General features: G+C 45.5%; 1 protein-coding gene across 11 annotated transcripts; it reads right to left on the bottom strand.

Annotated features, from left to right (window-relative positions):
* Window positions 1–8,682: 8,682 nt before the first annotated feature.
* Window positions 8,683–23,968, bottom strand: gata3 (GATA binding protein 3). 11 transcript variants are annotated; one of them, XM_069520011.1, is made up of 7 exons: window positions 23,654–23,968; window positions 18,194–18,589; window positions 16,835–17,368; window positions 14,855–14,911; window positions 14,652–14,698; window positions 12,463–12,588; window positions 8,683–10,251 (listed from the first exon to the last, which is right to left on the bottom strand). In XM_069520011.1, the coding sequence occupies exons 2-7, from the start codon at window positions 18,426–18,428 to the stop codon at window positions 9,961–9,963; spliced, it is 1,290 nt and encodes a 429-aa protein (XP_069376112.1). In that variant the 5' UTR covers window positions 18,429–18,589; window positions 23,654–23,968; the 3' UTR covers window positions 8,683–9,960. The 11 variants fall into 11 exon arrangements, with proteins under 11 accessions (XP_069376112.1, XP_069376111.1, XP_019964545.1 ...); XM_069520010.1 differs by lacking the exon at window positions 23,654–23,968 and adding an exon at window positions 18,724–19,284; XM_020108986.2 differs by lacking the exon at window positions 23,654–23,968 and adding an exon at window positions 18,724–19,284 and having other exon boundaries at window positions 16,892–17,368.
* Between the last annotated feature and the right edge of the window lie 3,748 nt (window positions 23,969–27,716).

The raw sequence follows: 27,716 nt of genomic DNA, 5'->3' as shown, positions 1-27,716 counted from the left end.
GCTCTGACGAAACATCGCATGAAACAATGCACCCACTGTTGAGCCAAAGTTTGCAGGAAACAACTTTTTTTTTTCCAGTTGATTTACAGCAACATTGTTCCAAAATGAACCCATGTATGCTTTTGACAATCCAAACTTTTGTTTGTCCCGCTGCTCTCATCGCTTGGCAACAACAGTCCCGCTCTCAAGGTTAAGCTGCAGATGTGTTAATGTGCTAAGACCGTGTGATCACGCCTTTTTAAGGAAAAATTCGGAAGAAACAGCCGAGTGAACAGTGGGGGAAGGAAAGAAAAGCGAAGGGATGAAAGAGGAAAAAAGCTCATTTCTGCTGACATGGACGGGCTGCTTAGAGGGGACAGTGAGCCAGGGCAGCAGAGAGTAACAGAGCTACAATGGGAACACAATGGGAGACCCTCCTTCCCCCAACGCCAGCCATCTCCCCTCACTGGGTTTTTTATCCCACTGTCGCCCCTGCCAGGCGACAACACGGGCCAGGCTTGCTCAGCAGAGCCGCAATAAGACAACACTAATAAACGCCAACTGGGGGGGAAAAACAACAAACAGCTTACACTTTCAAATTTTACACTGAACTAGTCAGGGCTAATTCCTTCTCCACTGTTTAGGGGAAAACACCAACCCTCACTAACCCCCCGTCTCTTCTCTCTTTAACTACCCCATCCCAACCCAAACCTGTTTATCCACTGTCAACAATACAGGCCTGCCGTTGGAGCGAGGCACCTGCCGCTTCCTGGTTCACGGCCGGTGATCGGAAGGCGTTCAGATAAACAAACCCCATCTCGTTTGGTTCGGGTGTTGACAGCGACGCATTCACGCTTTTCATCTGCTCTCCTCTTACGCAACCCCACACTACACTGGTGCTCTGCAAGGTTTGTTTTTTTTTTTTTCGACAGATTGGTTTCCCTCGCTGGGGTTAAGCATATTTCTGTGTGTGTGTGTGACTGTTTTTGCTTCGCTTGCTCTGCACTTTAAAATATTGCTTGCTCAGGCACCATTAAGTGCAGAGAACAAGCGAGATGAACTGTTCCTCTGTCTATTACAGTAAAGAAACCACACCCACCGCTATATATTAGTGAGCGAGGCCCTGATGAAAGTATTCCTCCAACCTCAGTAAACAACACCTCCGTAGCTCAGGTGAATCATCACATCCAGAAGCGTCTGAGGGCCTCAGGGTAACCTACAAATCAAAAGTACTTATGGCTTTGAAGAGGGGTTTTTTTTTTTTTTGTAGACACGCTTTCACTTCTCCGTTTTAATCTCGAGCAGATACATTTGAGGCTGTAGATCGTCAGAAGAAGTTACGGTGGTTTCTTTGTACGCCCGCTTTGTGCGACTGTCACTCGAGGTCAAGGTCTATTAGCGGCATTCTTATCTCTTCCTCACCGTTTAGACTGCACTTAAGTAAATTAGAGGCCTCGGTAAAACACACACACACTTACACACTCCTCCCTCGCACTAATCCATCCTCCCTAAAGTTTGTCTGCGACACCAGACTGCTCTGTACGAGGCCCCCCGATCTCTAAGCATCGCAAAGCATCTCCCGCAGTTAACGGACATTTGTCGACAACAGAGACATGAGGAATTTTAACCCATAATTCCGCTGCGGGTGCTTGTTTCCAGTTGTAGTTCCTGAGTCTTGGTTTGTGTTTGCTAAACAGTTGTTACTCTCGAGGAAAAACAACGACCAGGTCACGTAGACCTCTAATGCACGAGGCTCCTTCCGCCTCATAGGTTACGATATATTAGCATCACGCTACAGATTGAGCATGCTGATGTTTTGAACGCGTTTCAGCTGCTTCGCTGTTGCGCAACACGAAGTTTAAGACATTTATTTTGTCAAACCTAATTAGACGCAGTAACTGTAAGCTATTTCCTTTGTGTGTGCAGAATCTTCTCCTCCGTGCACCGATCTGTTTTAAACTTTAAGCTCGCATTCTAACTCGACTTGCAGGTACCGACTGAAGTATTTGAGGCCGCTTCAGGCAACAAAACTCTCTGGGAGGGCAAACAATCTGTTCAACTATTTATCCATAAATTAGTTTGTCAAGATCTTTTAATGTTGGCAGATGGCTCGTACATTTTTCAGCTGTCAAGTGGGGACGTAATTAATCTTTTTCTCATTTTCCAAACTGAAGTGAGACCCGAAAGAAAAGTAATGAGCAGAAAATATTTGACTTTAACTTTTGTAATGGTTTTTAATGTCGTGACTGTCATATTCATTTGTGTGATATAATAATTTTCAAACCTATCCTGACATGTTGTGGGCGTGGTTGATATTGGCAGGCGGTTACGTCTCCCAGACGGCGAATGCATGCGAACTGCCGTGCTTGTGAAATCATGTTGCAGCACAAGTATGCGCTGCTAAACATTAAACTGTGTCGCTCCATGGTGATGTGATCACAGACCATCCATGACCTCTTGCCAGAGCTGCTGCTGGTCTGTACATGCTACAGCGGTCAACCCAGGCCAGCATTACCTCAGGAAAGAGCTCTCGCTATGAAAACACCAGCCGTCTCTGCTGGCGGCCTCCAGTACAAACACTCCCAGGGCTCCCAGAGGGAGGTGGAGTGGCTGTGGAGGCAGAGCAGCGCAGGAGGGGCCGGGGGAACGTGGGCCAGCGACAGGGGGTCGGTAGCGAGGACCGTTTGGGTCGGAGCGAAGTGAAGCGCGCTCTTTCTGTGGCGTTCCTGTGCAAGCACTGAGCATTGTGGGATATCGTGGCTGATTATCACACTACTGTGGCAGATTATAAACTGTGCAGGAGGCTCAGATTGCATCAGTGTGGTGATCTGCAGCTGCAAGTTTTAATCAAGGACACAATGTTTTTTTTGGCGTTTTGGAGCCAGTGTTGCATCATCTGATGAACAGAGCTGCTGCTGCTGCAATCAGAGGCCGCAACACAAAATGTGTTGTTGGTGTAAAATTAACTAAGTTGATACAAGTACTGTTCTCCATGATGCAAAGATGTAACTTTGGCTTTTTTGATTCAAGAAAACTTTCTGTCGTCATCGTTTCATTTTGAAATGATCCGAGAAAACGAAGATTTGATATTTAAAATGTTAATGTTCTTATTTGGGTTTGTCCAGCTGTTCGTGGCACCTCCATTCATTTTATTTTATTGCAATTGTTTATGAGACGATCACATCAGTAGCATACCCATCTTAATTAAATTCTCGTCTTTCTGTTCAGTTGTGGACTTTGTGTCTCAAACGTTTGAGAAATACAAAGTACACATGCTTCTGTTGTCCCTTGTGTCATATCCCATGTGAGGAATGCACATTTTCTTGCTAGAAACAACTCAGAAGCACCAAGAGGACACACAATGAAGCAGTTATTGTTCAAGTTACGGTGCATTCACAACCAGAATCAGCTTTTTGGTTAAAAAAACCAGATGTTTGCTCGCGGCGTTCCAGATGCATCACGTTAAAATAAACCCATCGCACCGCGTTGGTCGTCGCTCCTGTGAATCTGGACTTTTCCAAAACATGCTAATTTATTATCAGCGACGCCTCAGCCTCTCTATGAAATCCATCAGCCACAGACAAGGAGCGAGCGGGGAGATATCGACCGTCCAATCAGAAGAGAGACGGCCACATGAATTAAGTCTCTAATGAGATATGAGGTAGATAGTCGGAGGGGAGGAGATACAAGGCTGCGCTAATGTGTTTTGTCACTTCCCTCATCATTTCTCTCACTTCCTGGGGTGATGCAGATAACCAGCCCAGATTCCCGTGTGCTTGCCAGTGATTGGCCGCAGCGAGCTTATTTACCTAATAGGGCTTGTCAGATTGGCCCACGGGAGACAATGGCATGTGTAAACAGCCCCGGGGCTCTGGACAGCCGACGGACACAGCAGTCCCTTTGTTATAGGTAGCTACTCTAACTGTTGGCAGTGGACACATGCATGATCACACACTCACTCACTCAGCGATCGCAGTTAAGAGTCGGTGGTTTTGCGGCCAACGGTGCAACTGGAATGTTTGGGTTCAAGCTGCCAGTGAGCAGCGTGAGCCAATATTTAACATCTTTAAAGGTGGACAGCATCAAGAGGGTATTCATCAGTGTTCAGATACCGACACGGGAAATATCTCCAGTACTTTCTGATGGATTTACATGAAATTTACACTACATCCCCACAAGGATGAAGTGTTTTGAAGTATTTCCCAAAGAATGATGGTATATTTCGAGGACTGATATTTATGAGTGTGTACAGTTTGTTGCAGCTTGACTAAATTTAAGGTGACGGCAGGTATGAGCTCTGCTGAGTGACATCACAGTTCAACTGTTGCTTCCCACCGCGGTCGTACCTGTGTCTCACAACCCCCCCCCCAAGTCATCTGAAGAATATTTGAATTGTATTACTTTAACTTTAGTTTGATATATCAAACATAATCATTTGACGGTGTGGATGAATGAACCTTTAAAAGTTTGACACCAAACAGATGTGAAATTGTGCGTTTTTTAAATTTCTCCTTTCATGCAAAGAAACTCTTCACGTTCCTCTCTCTTGTTTTTTCCACGGGAGGCAACTGAAGCCTCAGTCTGAGCCTCATTGTACTTAAATTAAAAATTTTAAAAACTTATTTTTGTCAATGTGAAATCTTCTGAAATTAGGATAGATTAACAGTCGACTCAAAAAAAAAGTATGTAACATCTGTCCAAAGACATCAACTTCTTCCCCAGCTTATTAAAAGGTGATTAACGCATGACTTGGCCCAGATATAGACGGAGTGGTATTCAACACACACTCTTCAAACACACCTTTGCAGATGGTGCCAAGATCGTGTCATCAAACACAGCTTAGCTGATGCCTGTCCCCTGGCACTGCAGCCAAATGAACAGAATACAAACACCTGTCTGCTCTACTTTCCTGTGGATTTGTGATGCGGCTAAGAGGTGCCAGTCAGCTATCAGTCGGTTTCTGCACAGCTTAGATGGTTTGGCTGCGGGTGTTCGTTCGCTGTGAAGAGCAGCGAAGGCTTTGTGTGGCGCTGGGTAAACCCCAGTGACAGTTTGTGGATACAGGCCCATGCAAATGTGCTGCTGCCACAGAGTGTTTGACAGGTGAGGTTCAGTTTAGCCCACGGGCTGGGAGAGACGGCTGTCCGTTACACAGGCCGAGCAGGGGACAGGGCGGTAAAACATTTCCTGAGAACCGTGTGGTGGAAGGAACACAGGCGGGAATGCCCCCCCCCCCTCCCGAGCTGCTGCAGGGGGATCTCATGGGGAAAGTCAGATCTCTAAAGAAAGAGGAGTCCATGGTGTTTAATCCGACTCCACACAATTTAACACAAATGTACTGAATTTAGTTTGTAGTCTCTCTTTTAGCCCTTGTTCACTTTTTCATTGGTAAGTCAGTTTGTTTATTCTCTTCTTTTCCAGCATATTTTAACTTGGTAGATAATATCCTCTTCTTTGCACATGCAGGTAAAAACATTCTTTGCCTATTTGAATATCTCCCTCTCCCTTCTTCATGCCGTCCTCCTCATAAATCTTCCCTAAAACATGTCACCTTGTTCTCTTCTCGTCTCTCTCGGGCTCATCATTCATCCGTTGGCTCTGACGTTGTCTGTCACAGGCTGAGGTTCGCACCTCGCGGCTGCTCCCTGACTGACCCCGGAGCACCTCCAGTGCTCGCAGTCCTCCGCAGAGTCCACTTCCTTCATGTAAAACCTGAGGAAAAGATCATGTTTTGCATGAATCAGCCGCAAATCAGTTTATTCAGACGCAGCAGAGAGGGATGCTGTTTGTTCATGAGCACAATCACACTAAAGCACCTCGAGCATTTCAAGTCTTCTGCTAACGAATATCAACATTGCGGCAGCAGGCTTCTAAGCCTGTTGCAAACGTTTGAGAGAAAGAGTGAGTGTGTGTGTGTGTGTGTGTGGGATGAGGGTTTAGGCACGTCGTCTGCTAGGCCATCCAAGAAGCCCCAGGGCACCTCAGTAAAAGAGATAATTATCTTTTATCTGCTATGTTGTGACGGGAGATTATGGTTCAAATTTACGATTGTTAAGGAGACAAAGCAACGCGAGGCTGCTCTTTTGAAAAGTGGCGAGGGGGTCTCGGAACAAGTGAGCGAACTCCCACAATGCAGCGACAGCTCATCCCTCATGTTTCAGGCTCGAGGTCTTTCGAAACAAAGGGGAAGGATAAGAACATCAACAGCCACTTACTTTCAGAAAGGACGATATAAATCCTATCATAAATGTTAGATTATACCATCGTGTCGTGGCATCAGAGTGATATCGCAGCAGATAAAAAAGATAGAGCAGCCGACGGTACGCAAGATCACTGTCAACGTTGGCTCAAATTACCTTTATCGATCCTGGTGGAGATTTTAAAGTCGTCTGTCGTGATTAAAAGTTTTTATTCTGATGTGTGGCAACAGTAAATACACAAGGAAACCCGCAACACATCTTATTTATTCATTATGATGCTTCATCTTTCTGCTCAAGAGATTTAGACGTGACGATCGATACCAGCGTGTCTATCAATCTGTGCAATCGGGTGCTGGTTAGCTTAGCTTAGCATAAAGACTGGAAACAGGGGGAAACAGCTAGCCTGGCTCTGTCCAAAGGTAATTGATTCTGGGGCCCCAGAATCCTGTGAAACGCTCCTGCTCCGTAAAACACAAAATAATAATATTGCAACGACTCAAACTGCTTTTTAAATGATTTCAAGTGACTAAATTTGCATTTATACATTTTATTTTGATGAAAATCGTATTCAAGCGTTCAAAGTTTCAAGGGTGACCCCAACGTTTGACCCGACCCCTGCTGACGGTGACAGCGACGTTGCCCCGATGAAGATGGACTGTTCCCGAGAGACGAGCACACCCACAAATCTGTCATCATCCTCACCTGAAAGACGAGAGGCAGACTCAGGAAGCGAGGGAGACCCGACAGGACGGGAATAAGTGGTTCGTGTCCGCGCTGGCGACGATGATGGAGGAAAGAGGAGAGGAGATCACAGAGAGTTCATGAGTCCGTGTTCGAATCCTCACCTGAGCCAGTCGCTTCACATCCAGTCACCCTTGGCAGACGTCCACAGCCAAACACCCGAGGGAGAGGGGTCAGCCAGAGGCCATGGGGTCCCACCACAGGGCAAAGCTTTCCTCAATCCCTCTGTACACACACACATACACACACACTATCCCCGTTCTCATTCCCCATGCCCCCTTGACCTCCCTATTAAAACACAGGAGCAAATCTCCCGATTGGTCACAACGGCTCAGAAACAAATGATGCCAAATACCTGACTTCTGCGTGGCCTTTTCTGCAGGGAGGCATGAGAGGGCCGCCACGTTGGACATTCCACCGGGTCAAATATAAATTTTCGGATATTGGAAACGTGATGCGCCACAGGCCTCGTGATTTGTTTGGTAGTAGGGAGATCTGTCGGAGGAATAACGTTGTGTTGCATAAGAGAGGATCGACTCAAGGAGGCTGGTCGATGGGATTTCATCAAATTAATGAAAACTCTCTGACAAGAACGTCTTTTATTCTGGTAGATACTTTAATTTAAACCTCTACGTCATGATAACTTGTTTGATTTGTGTCAGGAAATGAGCTTGAACTGTTTTTTATCCTGTTTGGTTTCTGCACCAAACCTTGTTTGTGTTTTGCTCGTTTTCAAATTCTTTCCATTTCATTTCTTTTCTACATGTTGTCTTCGGAGGTTTTGTGAATATTGAGGCCACTGTCTTTCTGACGGAATAAATAAATCAGTTTATCTTATGTATTATCATGATGTGGTGTGAATAATTCAGCTGTGAACCACTTAAAACTGCCCTAACCTGTATTAAAACATGCATAAACTCCATGCATAAGAAACGTACCAGTCTCAACAGATCACGAACTGAACAGCTGCACGTCTTTGTATATTAATGAGCTGCAGATGCTTCCTGCAAATTCCTGAAATTGTGCTGATTGTAAAAAGTTGAAAGACGAACAAACGTTTAGCGAAGCAGGTGACTTCATGCCGAGGGATTCTCGGAGTGGTGGGAGGCGCACGGCCGCAGAGAAGTTTTTCATTCATGATTTTGGACGACAAACGTTCTCTAAAAGTCTAAACGGGGCTTTAAGGTTGTGTATTATCTTTTTATTATCTTTATTTATTGTCCTAAAACCAGGAAAGTGCTTTTAATCTGGAACTTCCAGGCGTCACCAGACAAAAAGACGTTCTTTAATTTAAAAAGTGGAGGAAGCAACACACTGTTCCTCTCATGCTCCCACTTCTGGATTCCACTGTTTCCAATGTATTTACAAGTGACTGAAGGAAATGATGCTGTTTCATCACTGATAGATGTTTGATGTGTGTGTGTTTACCAGGTTGTGTGTCTGTGTGTGTGTGTGTGTGTGTGTGTGTTTGTATCGGTGAGATGAGACAAAAGCCTCTTCAGCCGACGGTGCCCGCGCGGCCCGACCTCTCCGACCCCGCCATTTGATTTGTTCCTCCGTCGCCACTGTTTATTTCAGCTCTTCCTGTTTGTGCTGAGCTGACAGTAAGAGTCGTTCCTGTGAACGCAGGCTAAAAAAAAAAATATATATATATATATAAATATATATGAAAAAAAAAGAAGCAGGGTGTGTCTGGCTTTGGTTATGTGACGGGTGATGGGAGGGGCAATGAGAGACAGAAGAAAGCTCTTGACCACGGCGCTAACATGTCAACAGAGATTAAACTAGTTTATTATTTTCAAAGAGGGAAAAAAAATACGAAACAAAAAGCAGTCATATTTTACACTAGTGATTATTATTAAATTTTTACAACCATTCAGTCTGCATAACATAAGGAAATAATTCTACATCTTTGTTTCTTTCGTATTTTTGGTACTCTGATTTATACATACAAATAACAAATACAGGAACTTTTTTCACAATGCATATAATCTGTGGGCAGGAAGAAAGTCTTTCAGGTGATCAAGTGTGTGTGCATGTGTGTGTGTGCATGTGTGTGTGTGTCTGTGTGTGTGTGTATGTGCACGCATCAACACAAACCAATTGCCCGAGACCTATAGCACATCCAAAAAAAAAAAAAAGAGAGAGAGACGCCTGCAGCCAGAGCTGCTGACTCTCTGCAAACTTAATGCAACACAATTCACGCAGGCAAAAACCGAGGCCTGCCCTTTCTCTGAAGTCTCTCCCGCTCGTCTTCTAACCTCCTCCTCCTGTTCTCCTCCAGGACTCAGAGGCGTCCTCTCCTCTCCTCTCTCCTCCGGCGGCAAAGTCTCTCCACCTGCTGTGACTCGTACCCTTCTCGTCGTTAGCTGCCCACAGGCAAATTTCCTTTTTTTCTTACTTAATTAAAAAGTCTTCATTAAATGTACTGTATTTCATACAATTTGTACAAATATATTCAATGTCTGTCTCTCCTCGTCTTCAGCAGAGGAAGAAGAAGAGGAAGGGGAGCGGGGATTCCTGTTACACAGGTGCAAGGTGAGGAGAGGCGGGTTTGGAAATTAAGGGAAGAGGGCGTCGAAAAAGTCCTTGTAATGTCAGTTTCTGTGACGTCTGAGTGTGGAAAAATGGCTTTTTGTACACAAATGGAGCTCCTCATCGAGTGGATCAGCTGGGAGGAAAGCCTCGGTGTGGTGGCGGCGGCGGCGGCGGCGGCAACTCGGGGAGAGATTGTTCTTTCTCTCCCTGGTTGGTGGAAAAAAAAAAAAATCTTCCCCCTGGAGGTCGGTGCGCCACAGTCAAGTCAAGTCTGCAAAGAATTCACATCGCTTTGATTTTTATAAAAATAAGATACAACTGAGGGCAAAGGAGCCTAAAGCCTGTCGCTCTCGCTCGGCGGTGAGACAGGGGAGCTTAGGTGGAGCAGTTCGTTTGTCTTTGAGGATGTGGAAGCAGGTCAGCAGAGGTACCGAGGGGTCGGGGAGGGGGGGGGGTGGCGAGGCCGAGGGTTCGGGGGCGGCGAAGTGAAGCGCCGGTCCGTCTAACCCATGGCTGTGACCATACTGGAGGGGTGGTGGGGGGCGAATGGGAGGCCGGAGGAAGGGTGCATGGGTGTGGGGGTGCTCAGCATGTGGCCGGAGTGCGAGAAGGGCGGGAAGGACGACATGTGGCGGGAGAGGGCGGCCGGGCTGAAGGAGCTACTCTTGTCCATCAGGCTCTTGGAGAAGTCGTCCATGGTGTCTTGGGACTTTTTGCTCTTCTTGGACTTGCTGGACATCTTCCTGTTCCTGGTCTGGATGCCTTCCTTCTTCATGGTCAGAGGTCGGTTGATCTGCTCTCGAAAGGAGACAGAGAGAAGATGGCAGATTAGTATTTTGTTAAGGCAGATTCGCGGCAGGACAGAAATCTTAAAAGTGCAGTTTTAAACACAGAAGACATCGTGAGTCCGTTCAACATCAGGGAGCGCAACAAAAAAAAGAAAGCGTGAGTGAGCGAGCGGCGTCAGCGCGATTCAAAACAGACACACGCAGCTTTTTAGTTTTCTTAGAGGCGGACTTTGGGGTTCTACAGGGAGACATAATGATATGTAATGGAGTCCCATTACAAGAATGTCCCATCCTGAAACACAAAACTGTTTATACACACACTGTGCATGTGTGTGTGTGTGTGTGTTGGGGTGGATTTAAATTTTGATTCCTTTAAGCTGGACTGTATCTGAGGCTGTGGGCCATGCCAGAAAGTAAAAAAAGGAAAGATGGAGGGAGGAATTGGGGGGGGAGGGAAGATGGAGAGAGAGAGTGTGTTCGGAACAGCGACGGCGAAGGGTCTGGCAGCTAATGTGCAGCCAGTCGACCACAGAGACACATGGCCATGACGACCGCCAGCGTCGGCCAAGTCCTCCTCTCCACCCTCCTCCTCAACCGCGTGGCCGTCTCCTGGCCAAAATGGCCCCAGCTGCCGTATTCCAGCATAGGTTTAGCTGGGAATGAGAGCTGGATGATGGAATTCCGGCTGTGGGCAGGATTATGAGGGGAGGTGGATGAGGCCGGCTGGCTTCCTGATCTTTCTGAGCGCTTCTTCCCGGGGAAATGGGAACAGGGATTTCTACCTCGCGCTGTCTGAGACGTTTGGCTTTTTTTTTTTTTTCGCTGACTCTTAAAGCAGAATGGCCTCAGTGATTGGTGGAGGGCCGAGAGACTATTCTGTGCACTCCTCCCTCCCCCCTTCAGTGATGTGGTTTCATTCTCTTAAGATGTGGCTCCTGCAGGTGACTCGCTCGGCCTTGCTTCCAGCTCTGAGGCGAGCTACGCCCACCTTACAGCCGGTCAGGCCCGCGCTCTTTGATGCCGATGTGTCTAGCGCCTCGCAGAGGAAGCCTCGAGGCCTCCGGCCTGGGCTCCGCCCGCCGCCCCGGCACGTCAAACAAAAGCCAAAATGTTGTGTCGGTGACCACCGCAGAGTGCATCCCCCACCTCCCAACACCAGCAGCACCTGAAACCTCAGCCCATCAGAGAAACGAAGATGAGAAAGGTATGATTCACACGTGGTGAGAAAACCCCTGATTACTGAAAAGAGTCTGTCAGTGTTTTGAGTGTTGACACAACCTCACGCTTGTGGCAACGTCTCTGTTTTCACAAGTTTCTTATCTGAGCTGAAACCTACGCGACAACAGACTGCTACCATCAGATGTTCTGGGACTGACTGTCCGCACCCACACACACACACATCAGCAGCACAGACCAGGCCAGCAGGGACTCGGCTAAATTCTCCATGAAGAATGTGGAATTTGTTTCAAAGGGAGCAAGCCCCAACAGAAGTCTTGGATTTACCAAAATAAACTAATTTCACAATTACACTGAGGTCAGGGTCGGTTCAAATGCTAATATGTAACTGGGAAATATTATTCTTCTCCCCTTTTGACCTTGGTCTGAATCTGGTTTCTGCAGCGCCCGAGCGATCTGCCAAAAGTAACATGGGAAAATGATTTAACGTGGAGCACTGTGCGTGACGAGCGCTGCGGCCGAGCAGGGATACGGGAGATATATAGGCCACCTTTATCTGTTGGGGAACATGTAACCAACACGTTAGCTTGGTTGTTATTATTATTTTGGCGATAATGGTGAGTTTGATTAAAAGTTACAGCTTTGTGCACCGAGAGCAGAGATGCAGAGGGTCCCTGGGGTCTCCAGATTGAGGATGTGAAATGATGTGAAGCTCAATCCCACCCAAGAGGAATCCGAGGGATGGGTGGTCAGAGGGGGGGAGGACCTCATCTCCCAGAAATAAGAAATTAATCGAATTTTAATTAAGCCCCCTCCTCTTATTTAACATGCAAAAGCAAGGCGGCTGCAGGCTTAGCTCACTTTGCTCTTACACATTTTAGATTCCCACTTACTGCCAATAAATCACATTAACTCTACAGTATATCTGTTATCAGCCTGGCCCGGACACCGTCTGCAGGGATCACACGTGCACAGGAGGCAGGGGGAGAAAAGATGGAGTAAATATCTGCAGCCCAGAGACATGTGGGTTTATTTCTTACATTGTGCAGTTTGAAGTAGAGGCCGCAGGCGTTGCACACCGGGTCCCCGTTGGCGTTTCTCCGCCACAGCGTCGTCGTTGTCGTTTGACAGTTTGCACATGACGTCCCTGCCCGCCTGGCTGCAGACTGCACCCCAGCACCGAGAGGCCAGAGGAGAGGAAGAAGAGGAAAAACCCGTCACATGACCACGTCATAACCCAATGAGCAGGTTTATTTAACGCCAGCGTGCAGGGCTGAAGAATCTGAGATTTAATTTATTCAAACCAGAATCTAAGGAAAAATACTTTTTTTTTTTTTTAAATGCTTCATGTTACATTTAAATGTTTGAGGATGTGTTTGTGTGATTCTGGCAGCCCTGCACACACAGCACTGTACAGCTCTAAATGCAATATAGAAAATCCAATTGTGTTTTTCTTTCATTGCAGATTTAAAACATATCTTATTTCCACTCATGTGCATGTAAAAAAAAAAAAACAAAAAAAAACTCATAGGCTTTATTTTAACTGTATATTCTTTCCCCATTTTTTTTTTCTGCATGAAAATAGTTTAAAATAAAGACACAAAAAAAAAACAGAGCTGCTTTCACTCGAGGCTAAAAATAGCGTCACGGAGCACATACCTCCTGCAGAATAAATATTTACAGAAGACATAAAAGTGCTGCCTTGAAATGGGAGAGCTATTAAATCTGATTAAATTCCCCCTTTAAAATGCGCGTTTGTGCCATGATGCACGGAGAGGCTCGGTTTGAAATGGCGACATGAAAAAGAAAAGGAAAGAAAAAGGCCTGAATGTAGATTTTATATCGATTAAACCTAAAGAAATGTGTTTTATAAAAAGCTACACAGGCTTTAGAGAAGATTCCTCCTGCATTTATAATAGAATATAAATTATGACGCAGTGGAATTAACCACATAACTGCACATGCACCAGTTATTACGCACACTAATGATTTAAAGAATAAGAGAAGGTGGATTTATTCGAGCTGCGGAGTGAAAGCCTGACTTCCTCCAGTCAAAGTCACGTCTTCTCGGGGATTTATCAGCTGCTGTCCTCGGCCTCAGTTTGCTGCAGTGGCCTGACATTGATGTTATAATCTCTAGAAAACAATCGATAGACAGGTGACCGCAGAGGACGCGCGGACGTAAAGGACTACATTATCTCGGGGAGGGATTTCCAATTAAACACGTGTGCTGGCCTAATAACCTCCTCCTGCTGCTGCTGCGTGCAGCGAATAACCAATCAGATCAGAGGAATTAACTTTATTATAATCCTTTATTATCAGTTCCGTTCTATTTACTTTTATTTTTTTTACTTTCAGGGTCATTTTTTTTTTGGTTTTCCAGTAAATTTCTGCAGCAGAAACGTTAAATGTGATAAATATGATTGAATCAATGTGTCGATTGGTCAGATTCGTCCTGGTCTTGTATGTGCACGCTGCTCTGGATGAGGCCCTCACCTCCACGCTGTTCTTATTTACGCACAGATTTATTTTAAAACACTTAAACTATCGTGACTGTGCTGCAGGAGCCCGTGCATGGGGCCGTGCATGGGCCGGTGCATGGAGCCGTGCATGGAGCCCGTGCATGGAGACCGTGCATGGAGCCCGTGCATGGAGACCGTGCATGGAGCCCGTGCATGGAGCCGTGCATGGAGCCCGTGCATGGAGCCGTGCATGGCTCGGACTCTGCAGCCTGCGTGTGTTTTGACTGGGGAAGCGGGGCTGTGTTGTTAAAAGCGACTTATCTGCGCTGCTCAGACATCCGGCAGCTCTTTCCCTGGGAAGTCGGGTTTTCACATTAGAGGCGAGATGGAGGAGGAGGAGAAGAAGAAGAGGAGCAGGAGTGAAGAGGCATCTGTGCCTCGAAAGATTTTTATTTATTCCTCAGATAGAAAGCAGGGGAACTCCTCTAAAGCTGTGATGAGAGGGGGGTTCCCTGAAGTAACTTAAAACAAATAGCTCCTCTAGATAACAGCCTACAATAAAATATCAAAAATAATAATATTCATATGGTGGAGCTTGTTTTTTCAATGCAGGCCTGCAGCCATGACTACAACAAGTACTTTTCAATAGAGTCAATGACAATTTTTTTTTTTTTTTTTTTTTTTTTGCAAATAAAATAGGCATCGTCATTGCAGTTATAAAAAAAATGTGCAGTTTTTGTTCTGTGGTAGTATCTGAAAACAGAGACCTGCACTTGTCGAGTCAATTTCCTGCAGCTAATAGGCCTACTTCTTCCTGGAGAGGGGAAAAACAGAGAGAGAGACGGAAATGTCATCAACAGAGAAATGTGGTGGGGACGTACCAGCCGCCGCTTGGGCTTGATGAGAGGGCGATTCTGCCCGTTCATCTTGTGATAGAGTCCGCAGGCGTTACACAGATAGTGACCCGTACCGTCCCGCCTCCACAGGGGGGTCGACGTGGCCCCGCAGTTCACACACTCTCTGCCCTCTGCAAGAGCCAACACACACACACACACACGCACACACACGCACAAACAAAAACATGGAGACAGGGTTCAGGTTAAATTAAAAAAAAAATAATCCTGCTTCATTTAAAAATAAAAAAAGGTGGGTTAAAATCACAGGTGAAATATTTATACGTGTCATATGTAAATTCAAAATACAACAACAAGCATCAATATTAATCATAAAAATACAACAGTAATACAAATAGAGTTTATTATATTTGTGAGACACTCATATAGGCCTAACAAATTAAACACATGTGGTTAATGTTGGTGATGAATAAGAGTTAATGTCACAGTTAAGGTCCATCAGGCAGAAATCATTAAACACACTCACACACTCTCACTCACACACACTCACACTAATCTCAAAGCTTCGTGTCCTTCAACAGGATTTTTTATGAAACACTTTGGTCCGTGGCTATTTAAATCAAATCTAGTTATTCTGGTTTTCTTCTGTTCCTTATCGTCACATCTCTTATGATAATAACAATCCTGAAGAGGAATGTTATAATTGTAATAATTATGAGATTTGTTATAATAATAATAATGATTGGTGTTATTATATATATTTGTATTTAATTGAGTTATTTCTGTGTTTTTGAATTGACAGGGGCTGTTGAGCTGCTGTTTGCTGCCACTTCTCTAGTGACACCGACAGGTGAGACGCGCACTAACACTCAGGTTGTAGCAGTGAAACAAGGGAGCTGCTCACACTCAGATTTTCCAAAGCACACACGCACACTGAGCTTATGTGCAGAGCCGAGAGCCTTTTGCATTTTCGTGCAACCGCACTTCCCCCTTTTTTTAACGCACACAGACAGAGAGAGAGATATATATATACGTCAGCCCGGCACAGACGTGCACGCTCCTGGAAAAGTGCGTTCTCTTCCTTTTCTAAATTGGCAGAAAGGAGACGCTGCAGAAATCAAACAAGAGCTGATCCAGTGCAAACGAAATAAAATAAAAAAGTCTGTGCGGCGCAGGGTTTTTAAAAAATGTGAAGTTTAACGACATTCGAAGGAAAACGCTCCTCAGATCCTAGAAATATCTTTAAATGAACATTATCTCCCATTATGCTCGAATTAAAATCTTTATGTGCATTAATGTGCGATGCAGAATAATCCTGATGATATGCATCAGCTAATCCACTGTTTTCTACACTGCACATCAGAGCCGCTGATATTAATCTCATTACAGAAAAACTGCTTTTCAGCTGCGCAGCAATAACCTTTAAAATAATTACTCGCGATTTGGAAACGTCTCCCCCCCCCCCTGTTCTCTCCCCTCCCTCGGTGGTTCGTGCACTCTGCCACGGCGACGGCTCACCCGCTTTTTCTCCCTGAATGAACGAGCAGCATCCGGTGCTCTGCCGCTGCGTAAACAATGCAACTGTGGCGCGCACTGGTCTGACAGTAATGGGATTATCTTAAACATATAAACGGGGCGACAGAGCCCAGAGAGCCGGCGTCCCCTCTGTCCCTCTGTCCCTCTGTGTCAGTGCACAGGACGGTGAAGGGGACAAGGGAAATAAAATAATCTGCAGAGCAGTCAACTCTGATCTCCTCTGCGTCACGATGGGTTTTATTTGGTTTGGAGAAAATATCCAGTCTGGGAATTAGATTTTTTTTTTGTTGTTATGAGAAATTTATTTCCAAAAAATGTAATTTAATTAGTTTTTCAGTTTCTGTTATATTTGTGTTAAATATATCTAAATATAATTATCATTGTTGTTAAAGAAGGAGCTTTGTGCGTCTATCTGGAAACAGTTTGATCCTTGTTCTTGTGAGGGATGAATGAGCTGCTCATGGGTTGTTGTTTTTTTTTTTACATTTCTAATCATCACTGGCTGCAAATCTGGGGAATCATGTTAGATCAAAAGGGAATGTAATAAAGCGCACGCCTACCTGAACAGGACCTTGTTTTTGGTCTTGTTTTGGAACCATAACTAGAAGATGACCCACCTATCAGGCTACTTGGTGGGAAGAGGCCTGGGCCGTATTCGGGGACATATTGTGGGTATGTGGCGATGGGGTGATGGTGGGCAGAGGCTGACCCTGCTCCGATTGATGCCACGCTCCGGCTGTGGGCTGACTCCAGTTTCATACTCTCGGCCAGGGTCACCTGGTACTTTATGCACTCTTTGTCCTCCTGCCGCCCGGAGCTGCTGCCCGGGGTGGATATGCCCGGGTCCGGGGACACGTCTTTCGGTGGGGTCGGGGGAAACGTGAAGAGGTGCGGACTGGAGTGGCCGGTGGACAGGGAGGAGGAGGAGGCCGGGGGGTAGACGGACAGGCTGGCCGGGGATCCGTGGTGCAGGGGGTTCTTGGGGAAGGGGCTCAGGTTCCAGGGAGAAGTGCTGTGGTGCGGGGCGATGCCTTTGCTCCCCTCCAGCCAGGGCAGAGAGCCGTGCAGTAACGAGGGACGGCACACCTGGCTACCTGGAGCAGCACAGAGACACAAGAACACATCACAACCTGCCCTCAGTCTGAAACAAACACTCACATTTAATCCTTTTTAAAGGGTCAGAGGCGCGTTTCAGGCCAGGTCTCACTTTTACGCACAGATTTATCAAAAACACTCGCGTGGATTTTTATATTTCTGACACAATTTTCCTTCCAGCGGTTGATTCTAAATATTCTCTGTCGTCCCGAAGTCGTAAATTCATCCCCCGTTTAACAGGCCTTCATACAACAAGAGCATAATAGAAACTATACGTCAACTTCTCGGTATACTTCGTGATTGACTGTTCAGGAAGTTAACGGCTCCAAAATAGGAAACATATGACTAAATGCACACGAATAGCACGATATAATAAAGATAAATATAAAGCATGAGCAACATATTCCAGGTGTAACTGTGACCTCTGTGCCAGCTCGTCTATGTGTTTAAGCCCGTGACTAAACACCTGATTTATCAACAAAAAAAAAACTAATTACGCACGGGCTTTCAAAAAAAAAGGTACTTTGACATATGAGTCAGCTGAGTGTTATTTAACGTTTTAAAGTTGCGAGTGGAGCCGCGGAGGTAGAAATGAACCTTGGCATACAGATTTATCACTGGTGCATATTTCGTTTTTTTTTTTTTTAAAGACGAATCGGCTCATAGCGAAAACCGAAAGCTGTTCTGGAACCGATAATAGAAATAAAATCCAAACACTTTCAGTTAATGGGGACATTTCTTCCGGGGTGAATTACGCACAGATGTGTGAACAGCGAAATAAGCACATTATTATATAAAAAGGCCCGAACAGGCTGGTGACTTACTGTGGGGAGGAGGAGGGTACCTCTGGACGGCTCGGACAGAGTTTCCATAGTATGGAGAGACGTGGTTCCCCTGTCCATCGATATTAAACAGTACATCCACATCGTCAGCGAGTTGATACTGCGAAGGGTCCATGTATGAGTGGCCGAGGCCCGGGTGATGTGAGCCGGGATGCTGCTCGTTCAACACCGCTGGGTGATGGCTCATCCAGCGAGGCTGATCTGCACTTACTTCCATCGCTTTGCTTTTTGTTTTGTTCTGTTCTGTTTGGTTTTTCTTCAGAAAATGTTCATGCACGCCGAAGCAAACCGGTGCACGTCACAAGAGAAGAAAGAGTCTGTCCCAAATCCGTTTTTATTCTCGTTAAATCCACAGGTTCCGCGCTCGCTTCTGTTCACCTGGAGACAAGAGAGGAGAATTTTATTGTCTGGTTTTCTCTAAACGTTTCACATGCAGCTAAAAAAAAAAGAAAGAAAAGTGAATTCGACCGGTTTCTGTTAGTAATCAAATGGTATTTAAACTCGAAACATACCCCACATTACAAATGCAACAAAGGTGTTGTCATATAAATACGTCCAAAATGGAATCCAGCAGCCTGACGCACAGTTCCTGAACTTCTTCCTCGTCAGTGAGTGAGCCCGGCTCAACAAGTAGTGGAGGTTTGAGTCGAGGGCGCACGGCTCGATCGCTGCGCACTGACCAGCACCAGCAAGTTAAACTCACTGATCAAATCTGTGTTTGTGCGCAGTTGTAGCTCTCTCCATTAACTCCACTCTCTCTCTCTCTCTGGCTCCGTGTGGCTCTGACTCTCTCACCCTTGCTCTAGTCTACCTCTCTCTCTCTTGCTCTCTCTCTCTCTCTCCAGCCCCCTTTTTTTTTTTTCTTTTTTTTTTTTACAGTGAAGGCATTCTTTCAGGATGGCGCCAGGCAGCTCACTGCTCGCAGACAGCTGTGGCGCGACGCAACTTAAGGAGGGTCTGTCAGTGTCATCAGTTAAGGGGAGGGGCCTGCCCTAATTGAATATAACGTGGGCCAGCAGATATGCAGAAGAAGAAGTGCTGCAAGATTCTTTTCAATGACCTTGCCCCCCCCCCCCCCCCACACACACACACAATATATATATATATAACGTAATATTTCAATAAGTGGAAATATTTATTATTCGACTGACCCCAGTGACGCATGGAAACATATGTGGGTGCAAAATGGAAATTGTGGTGCATTGATTAATGTGTAAAACACACTAATATGTGCATTTATTTATTTTTTTAAAAGAGGAAAGATTTAAAATTCAGAATACTCAACTCTTCAAAAACTAAACATACAGATAAATTATAGGATTTTATGTCTCCACAGATCTAAATGTGCAATTTTTTTTGGCCGTGTGGTGCAGACGAGGAAAGAGAGAGAGAAAGAAAGAGAGAGAGAGAGAGGGGCTGCAGCAGAGCCTGTTGCTCTGGGCCTCTGGCAGGTTGCGGGACATTCACGCTCTTAAAATTGTGACAGTGCGTCCTCTCGCGGTGACAGGCACATTATTCTAATGGCAGCTCCCGAAATTGAGCCGATTTCCTCCCCGTGAAGTGAAGGCAACGGACAAGGACGCGCGGGAGACAGAGCTCCTATATACGGTCTGCACATATGGGGAGAAAGAGGAGAGAAAGAGGAGAGAGCCTCTGGTGCGGGCTGTTATCGGCGGTTACTCATCAATATCTTTGCAGTGACCCAGAGCAGCGACTCAAAGTGACAAGCAGCGATGGGTCGTGTCATTATTTATTCAAACAGGAACATTAACTGGAACATGATAGCGCGCGCAGGGAGAGATCCACCGCCATTTTCATCTTTTATTTCTAAGCCTGATAAATAAGCTGCTATGATTTTTTTTTATTTTTTATTTTTTAAAGGGCCAACATTTTCCCGCGAAATCACAGAATTCACTGTGTGTGTAGTGTCACGCGGACGTGCACGGCGTGCGTCGTGCGGCCGAGAGGAGAGAGAGGAAGTATTTCCAGTTTGGTTTCTCCATTTACTTTCAGATTGGCACTGCGTAATAGTAGATATGTGTGTGTGTGTGTGTGTGTATATGTTGGGGGGGGGGGCAGCCTCGGCGACGCCACTGGATGTGACGTCACGAGCTAAGCAGTCAGGAAATGAACCTTCTCACGGCGCGCAGTAGGTAAAGGCAGCGGGAGCGCGCACGCCCTTGTGGCTGTCTAATATTAGGTACGGCCGGTTTGATGGAGGAATTCATTGGCTGGTGGGGGAGGGGGTGATGTGCACGAGATGCAGGCCTGTGATCAATAATCAGTGACACTGTCAATTAGATCCAATCGTATTTTAGTCACTAGAAATACGATTTGCAATTTGAAGCGAGGCCGCGCTCTCGGGCGATGACTGCATTAGTGCGTATTCGTCTTTATTCCACATTTCTCCCTCCTCCCTTCCTCTCTGATATGCTGGTTGTTCTGAGCCGGGCGCGTGGGAGCGCCCACTGAGAGAGACTTGGCAAAGTGTCGCGTTTTTCCTCTCCAGGATAGCCCTGTACCTGGAGAGAGAGGGAGAGGGGGAGAGAGAAGGGGGGAGCGTTTCCCACTCAGGCAAACCTGAGACTGAACTTGGATGCAAACTGCTGTAGCTGCTATTGTCGAGCTGTCAGCGGACTCGTGTAATTATCCTCTTGAAAAGTATCGCGCAGCCATTATCCACAGAGAACCCCCGGTATAGCTGCTGGGAGGCGACACATGACGGTGAACGCAGCCTAAAATCCTGATTATGTATTTTTTTGTTGTTGTTTTAGTTTCTTGGATGTATCGAAGCTTAGAGAGAAAGGAACATGGACACATCCAGTGACTTGATTCCCGAGCCTCGGTGTCAATAACGCAGGAGCTTATTCAGCGCGGAATAAAAACCGTCTCCCTCTCTCTCTTAATAAAAAGTTGTCAGTTATAATCCCGAACTGTTTCCACGGAGGGAGGAACGGTGGCTTCAGCTCCTCTTCCCCACGTCAGGGTGTGTGTGTGTGTGTGTGTGTGTGTGTGTGTGTGTGTGTGTGTGTGTGTGTGTGTGTGTGTGTGTGTGTGTGTGTGTGGTGGAGCTGCTGTGCGTAAAGTTGGATTCGTGTCCAGATTCTGATTAAAATCAAATCATGGCACTATTTTTTTTTTTCTATAGACACAAACAGATTATTCGATTCAATATTTTAGATCACGTGTGTGTGTTTACACCCCCCCCCCTCCCCCAACTCCTCCTGTTTTGGCCCCATCAGCAAATACGATCATTCTTTCTTCTTTTTTAAAATTAAAAAAATAAATATTGAATTAAGGGTGAGGAAGATTAAAATCACACTTTAATAATAGTAATAAAAAATCTGGTTGGCTAAAATAAATATAACAAAACTATCTGAATTAATTCTAATTCTATATAATAATAATACATATTAATGGCGTTAATAATATAATATTTTCTGATTTTACACTGAAAGTAAATTTCAAAATTACTCAAAAGATACAATAATTCAAAAATGGTAATGACAAGAGGTAGGTGTGTGTGTGTGAGATTGTGTGTGTGATTGTGTGTGTGTGTGTGTGTCCATAATATTGTGACACATTTTTACATTTCAAATAATCTCAACCTTTCACCTTGATTTCAAAATTGAAAGCTTACTGGAATAAAATCAATAATATAGACAAATTAATAAAGATGGTGAAAAATAAATCAGGGAGCAGTTAAATAATATAAATGATAGATAAAGGAAAAATGAAGACTGAAAGAGCTACAGACGAGTCATTGTGTCACTGTGAGGTTTTTTCGACATTTAGAAACCAGCTCAGCGCCGCAGGTCGATCTTCTGCTTCTGTGACTCATTTTCTACCTTTCTGGTCTTTTCAAGAAAATCTTACACTAACATCAGATTAGGAGAAACTCTCCGCTGTCCTCAGACATGTGAACAAACTCTGCTTCTCAGAACAAAACAACGAGGGCGTCCTGAGCGCCTGAAACCTGACAACACAGAAAGTGGATTTCCTCGAATGATTCAAATGAGAAGCCGAGGGGATAAATTATCTTTTCTTCGAGTGAGTTTTTTTAAAACAAGTAGCTCTTCGCTTTCTGTGTCATTGTTCCAGAAAAACAGAAAAAGAAGAAAAAGATCGTCTGCCAATTGACTGACTCGTGATGCTTATCTGAGCCTCTATCGCTTCACGCCAGACACACTGATGTAATCTCAACGAACAGGCCTTTTCACCCCTGAGCCTGCGCGCACACCCAACACAAACACAGCCATTAATATTCTGCATATTTATCTTAAATGTCTGTCGAGATGATTAACTAATATCGCTCGTGATTAATACGAGGGAGAGAGACAGAAATGAAGGCACAGTACCTGCTGCTCCGCGTCAATCACGCCCGAGGTTAGACACGAGTTTAAATTCACAGTTCATCAAACCTCACGTGTGATTATAGATTATCAGAGATCAATGCAAGCGTGCACGAGCTCTTCTCCTTCTTCTTCGTCTCCTCTGAATGCAAATGACCGCTGGAGCTTTTGGCCCGTGACAGTGCGCGTGTGATGCCCTTAATGTGGCATCTTAGTCTACCTTTCTTTCTCTCTCTCTCTCTCTCTCTCTCTCTCTCTTTCTCCGCCATATCAGGACACATCGACCGAAGACGAGATGGTGGTGTGTGTGTGTGTGTGTGTGTGTGTGTGTGCGTGTGTGTGTGTGCGTGTGTGTGTGTGCAGCCTCAGCAAGCCCAACTCCCCCCTTTTTTTTTTTTTTAATGACCCGCCGGCAAAGGTAATCAGATCAATTTCACGGCGTGCACGGGATTGTGCCTCCACCACCAACCTGGGCAGGAGGTAATAGGTCGTTAAAAACCATCATCGTCTCCTCTTTTTTTTTTTTAGGTGGGGGGGGGGGGGTCGGTTTGGAGGTAGGTTGCTATATATTTTAAGGAATGCAGCATTTCCTTTTACAAATCCGTCGCTTTTACGCACGAGGAAAAGGAGACCGAGGAGAATTTTCCTCTTGTGAGTAAAAGACATGGCAGCAGCAGTTTTTTTTTTTTTTTGTAGCACGAGCTCTATAAGGCAGCAATGGCGGTCGTTGTGGATGTTGTGTCGCCAGTGTTGCTGCTGCACAGCCCCCCCTTTTTAAAAAGCAAGTGCGCACAGCCCATGTGCGGTGAAATGCTGTTTCCATCCAGAAACCCACGGTTTGAATTCACCCCAGTTCGCGAAATGAGAGAAATGAACATTGTTGTTATTGTTATTATTATTTCACGTCATTTTCTTTCAACATGCAGAGAAAAAGAAAAAAAAAACCCTCCCGCTCCGCTAAAGTTTCCCATCATGCACAGACCATCAGGCTAAAGCACCATCACTGAGTTACAGCCACACGGGCACGAGGCGCGCAGGACGTTCAGGATGAGGCACCGGCAAACCGAAGAGAATCCAAATATTTACTGACCTGCGCTGGACGGAGGGTGGAGGCGTTTTTTTTCCTGCAGATGTGAAGAAAGAGTGACATAGAGATGGAAGCGCCGATGGCATTTAGAGAGAGAGCGAGCGAGAGAGAGAGGGAGGGAGGGAGAGAAAGAAAGAGAGAGGGCGAGAGTGAGAGCTGTGGACTGGGAAGGTAAAAAAAAACACTCACACACACACACACACACACACACACACACACAGAGGGCTGGTGGTGGTGGTGGTAGTGGTGCGCGCCCTCGGTCCCAGAGTCACATCACAACAGGAGACACACGCACGCGCATGCGGGCCGAGCAAAAGCGACAGTGACTGTACACGAGCCGTGCGCGACAGCTCTTCCGGGTGTGAACGCATCACAGGTCAGAGGAATGGAAACAAAACCAAACGCAATAGAAACCGGTGGGAGTTCACTACAGGGCTGTTCTTAAAATACAAACAACGTTTCATTCGATTTTGTTTTATCAGCGAAATGTGATTTCACATTTTTCAATTTGTGATCCCCAAAATATTTAGATTTTATTGTTGTGATCATTTTGTTTTTATTCTTTATCTTCAGGTACAACACCTGACCCAGGTGACGCACACGGCCGTAAGTGTGAACGTCTTTCCATCAGCTGTCAATGATAAGTGACATAAAAATACATTACTGCTCGTCACCTAAAGAAAAAGCACTTTTGTTCTGTTGTCTATTCGATAAACGTGTCGTGTTTTGTCCACGAGCTGCACAGAATTCAGTATCTTCGTGTGTATTATTGTCTTTATTGTAGGAATTGTGTCTGCAGATATTTCAGAATCTCAGAGTGACACATGAAATGCTGCACCTCCTTTTGTGCCGGAGCAGCAGCCTCTTCTCTCTGCTCCGCCACAAAGGAGGGATGGAGCTGTAGCTGGAGTCCAAACCAACACCAGAGACCCGCAGCGATTAGCGCTGAAACCTGTGCGTAAAACAAACCTAAAAATATCGAGATGCGATCGGAGCTGCTCGGTTTATTTTATCTGAAGCTCCGCGTGCACGCGGCACTAACCCGCAGCACACAGCGGCCTGCTAGCCTGCGTATTGACACCATGGTTGATTGAAAGGAGCAGCAAGCAAATCCGATCCTCCTCCCTGTGAAATGCACAGAGGTGAGGAGAGGAGAGGAGAGAGGGAGGAAGAGGAGAGAGGGAGGATGGCTGCTCAGGGTTTGGTGTCTCACACGTTGTGCTTTGGCTCTTTGAAGGAGAATGTAAACTGATCACACCCAAATCTATCTTTGGGGTAAGAAATTCAATTAAGGCAATAAATTAAAGATAATTGGCGCAAACCTCAGTTGTATAAACTTACAAATGCGGCTGCAGCCAAATGTGTCTTTTTTAAAAACCAATGAATAATTCAACAGCTATTTCCACGCACGCAGGGTAAGCAGAGCTTTTCATTTATGGAATTAGTATTTCAGTAAAGAAGAGAAAGAACTCATCCAGATAGTAATGATTTATTAATCTCTCTTTTGACGTAAATAAAGTGCTTATTTTAGGAATGATTAGCTCGTCGATTTCAATGTAAAGGTGAAGTTAATATGCGCCTGTGATAATCACGCACACTGATGGATTTGATAGTGAGCTAATGGAAAACAACGTGTTTATGGCGCAGATAATTAAAGCGTATTATAGGTGTGGCCTAATAAAAAAGATTAATTATGTGGGAAATAAAATAGAAATCAATTTTGTTCTTGTTCAGAGTGAATAAGGAGGAAAAATACGTTTTAATTAATTTGTTTATTTTGGAACAGAAAGAGGAGGAAGAGGAGGGTGGATCCAGTGGAGGCCATCTTTAATTAATTGTAAATGGAGGCTGTGAGTGAGGCTGGTTGGTTTACCTCACCTTACCCATGAGGCCACACGGTGCCACATCAGGGCCAGTGTCCGCCGCGCTCAACAGAACCGGGGCTTTAACGGAGAGCGCGAGGCCCAGGTCCCGTATACACTCCTCCCCGCGTGCGTCGCCGTGAAATCGCGTGATCACCGTAGAATTTGACGCGAGCACCCGCGTGAAGGCAGAGGCGCACAAACAGAACCCTCCGGTACACCGGGCCGCGGTGACGCGCGGGGCCTGCATGCGCACATGGCACCAAGAGAGCTGGTGTTTCCAATCTGAGCCACAGCGTCACCTCGATATACTCTGATTAAACAGTCACATGCGTCTCCTCCTTTTTCTTTTTCTTTTTCTTTTTTACCCTGACTTCAATTGTTCAGTCTCAGTTTTCCACCATATCTCCAACCTCACAAAAAGGGATTGAACCATTTACGGTCACCCGCTTTCCCAGCCTCCCGGTGCAGCCCGGATTTTATTAGCCTCTTCCCACTCCACGTGTGAAATAAACGCTGCAGTATATATCTCCCTTCTCTCCCCGCAGCCTACACGATTCCTCGCTGTAAACGTCGAATAAGATGACCTTAATTTGAGACAAAACACCTCCAAAAATGTATGGGCCACGCATTATCTATTTACTTATTTATTTCCTCCATGTGTTTTATTATTCTCGTCCTGTGCACCCTCCAAACGTTAAGCCAAAGTGTTTTTTTTTCTCCTTCTCCCTGCGATTTTATTTTAAAATATTAGGCCGAGGTGGGGAGAATTATAAACGACTCTGCTCTTATCTGCTCCCTTCACGTATCCAGGATCACAGAAGCTGATTAAGAAAGAAGTCACAGCCAACGCTGGATTCATAATGATTTGGAATAATGAATCCTTATCTCCCCTCTGCAGATTATCAGCCTTTCAGCTCGCCATGTTTTGTTACATGGGATAATTTATTGCATCTAATACATCACAATGAATCTGATGGGGGAAAGTGATGGCCATGTTAGGAGAGAGGCTGCTTTTTTATCCCGGGGCAATGAAATGCCTTTACGATTTTTAATTGGTAAAATATAAGGGGGGGGATCTGATAATAAAAAAAATAGAAGCACAGAGGTATAATCTTGCCTGCTAGTGTTCCAGCAGCACTCTGCTCTATAATTAGTGTGTCAATTTCAACCTGAAATTAACAGCATCGACCTGCCATCTCTGCTTTACGCCGGTGGAGTCAGCGAGATCCTAATTTCGCATGATTTATTTTTCACCACGAGGAGATAATTAATCATATAAACAGTGAAAACAGTGCAGCAAAGTGGAGATAACCAAAATATTTGCATCTAAAAAGATTCGATGGAGCTAATTCGTTTCCACATCCCGGGACCCACCTGATCTACAGCCGCGCGCTGCAGCTCCTGCATGAGCACCTGCAGGAGTTTTAATTTCCCATGATTAATCGTTGGGTTGCGATGTATCATTAATCACTGTATAGGAGTGTGGCTGCGTAAATAGCAGCTCCACTGTGTGTGTGTGTGGATGTGTGTGTGTGATTGTGGATGTGTAGCCTCGTGTGCGCGGTGGTGTCACTGTTGTTGGGAGGGATGCCATCTTCCTTTTTACCCTTTTTATATTGAAAGGAGGTGGGAGGTGTCGCCTGGTCTGGAAACCACCAGCATGCAACGTGCACGGGCCAAAATATGAATATACCTATGTGTTCGTTATTATTACCACTACTACTATTACTATTATTACTATTACTGTTATTATTCTTATTACTAATAATATTATTATTATTGGATCATCAGTCTTTGTTTGGAACTCGTCACTGGCACGGTGCCTGTGCGTGTCTGAGTTTTTGGATGGCGCTGTGTTTAAACTTGCTCGTGGTGCCAGGATAAATTTGCATTTTATTTGCAGCTGTAATTAGCTGATCAGCATCTCTCTCTCTCTCTTTCTGTCTCTCTCTCTCTCACTCTCTCCCTCCATCTCCATCTTTCTTCTCATTGTGATTTCGCCCCCTCCCTCGTATCCCTCATTTCCCAATGTCCTGGCAGCGCCACCAGATGTTTATCGGTTTTATACCCAGGGACACTGCCATGTCAAACAAACCGGGGATGGACACTTGCAGGCGGCTGGGTATCCAGGCAAGCCCTCCCTCTCCTGTTCTTCCTCCTCCTCCTCCTCTTCTCTGGCTGAGCAGAATAATCCTGGACTG

Source organism: Paralichthys olivaceus, chromosome 23 (assembly GCF_024713975.1).
Source record: "Paralichthys olivaceus isolate ysfri-2021 chromosome 23, ASM2471397v2, whole genome shotgun sequence".
In the NCBI taxonomy this organism is placed as follows: Eukaryota; Metazoa; Chordata; class Actinopteri; order Pleuronectiformes; family Paralichthyidae; genus Paralichthys; species Paralichthys olivaceus.
The sequence above is the reverse complement of the archived record's forward strand: the minus strand, read 5'-3'. Positions and strand labels throughout refer to the sequence as shown.

What these genes read in the sequence shown, in the direction of transcription:
- gata3 (XM_069520009.1), bottom strand. Translation starts at nt 18,428, where the DNA reads ATGGAAGTAAGTGCAGATCAGCCTCGCTGGATGAGCCATCACCCAGCG. An exon ending in GTACCCTCCTCCTCCCCACA is followed by an intron (nt 17,369 to 18,193) that starts GTAAGTCACCAG and finishes GTGCTGCTCCAG; the next exon opens with GTAGCCAGGTGTGCCGTCCC. An exon ending in AATTGACTCGACAAGTGCAG is followed by an intron (nt 12,589 to 14,651) that starts GTCTCTGTTTTC and finishes GCTGGGGTGCAG; the next exon opens with TCTGCAGCCAGGCGGGCAGG.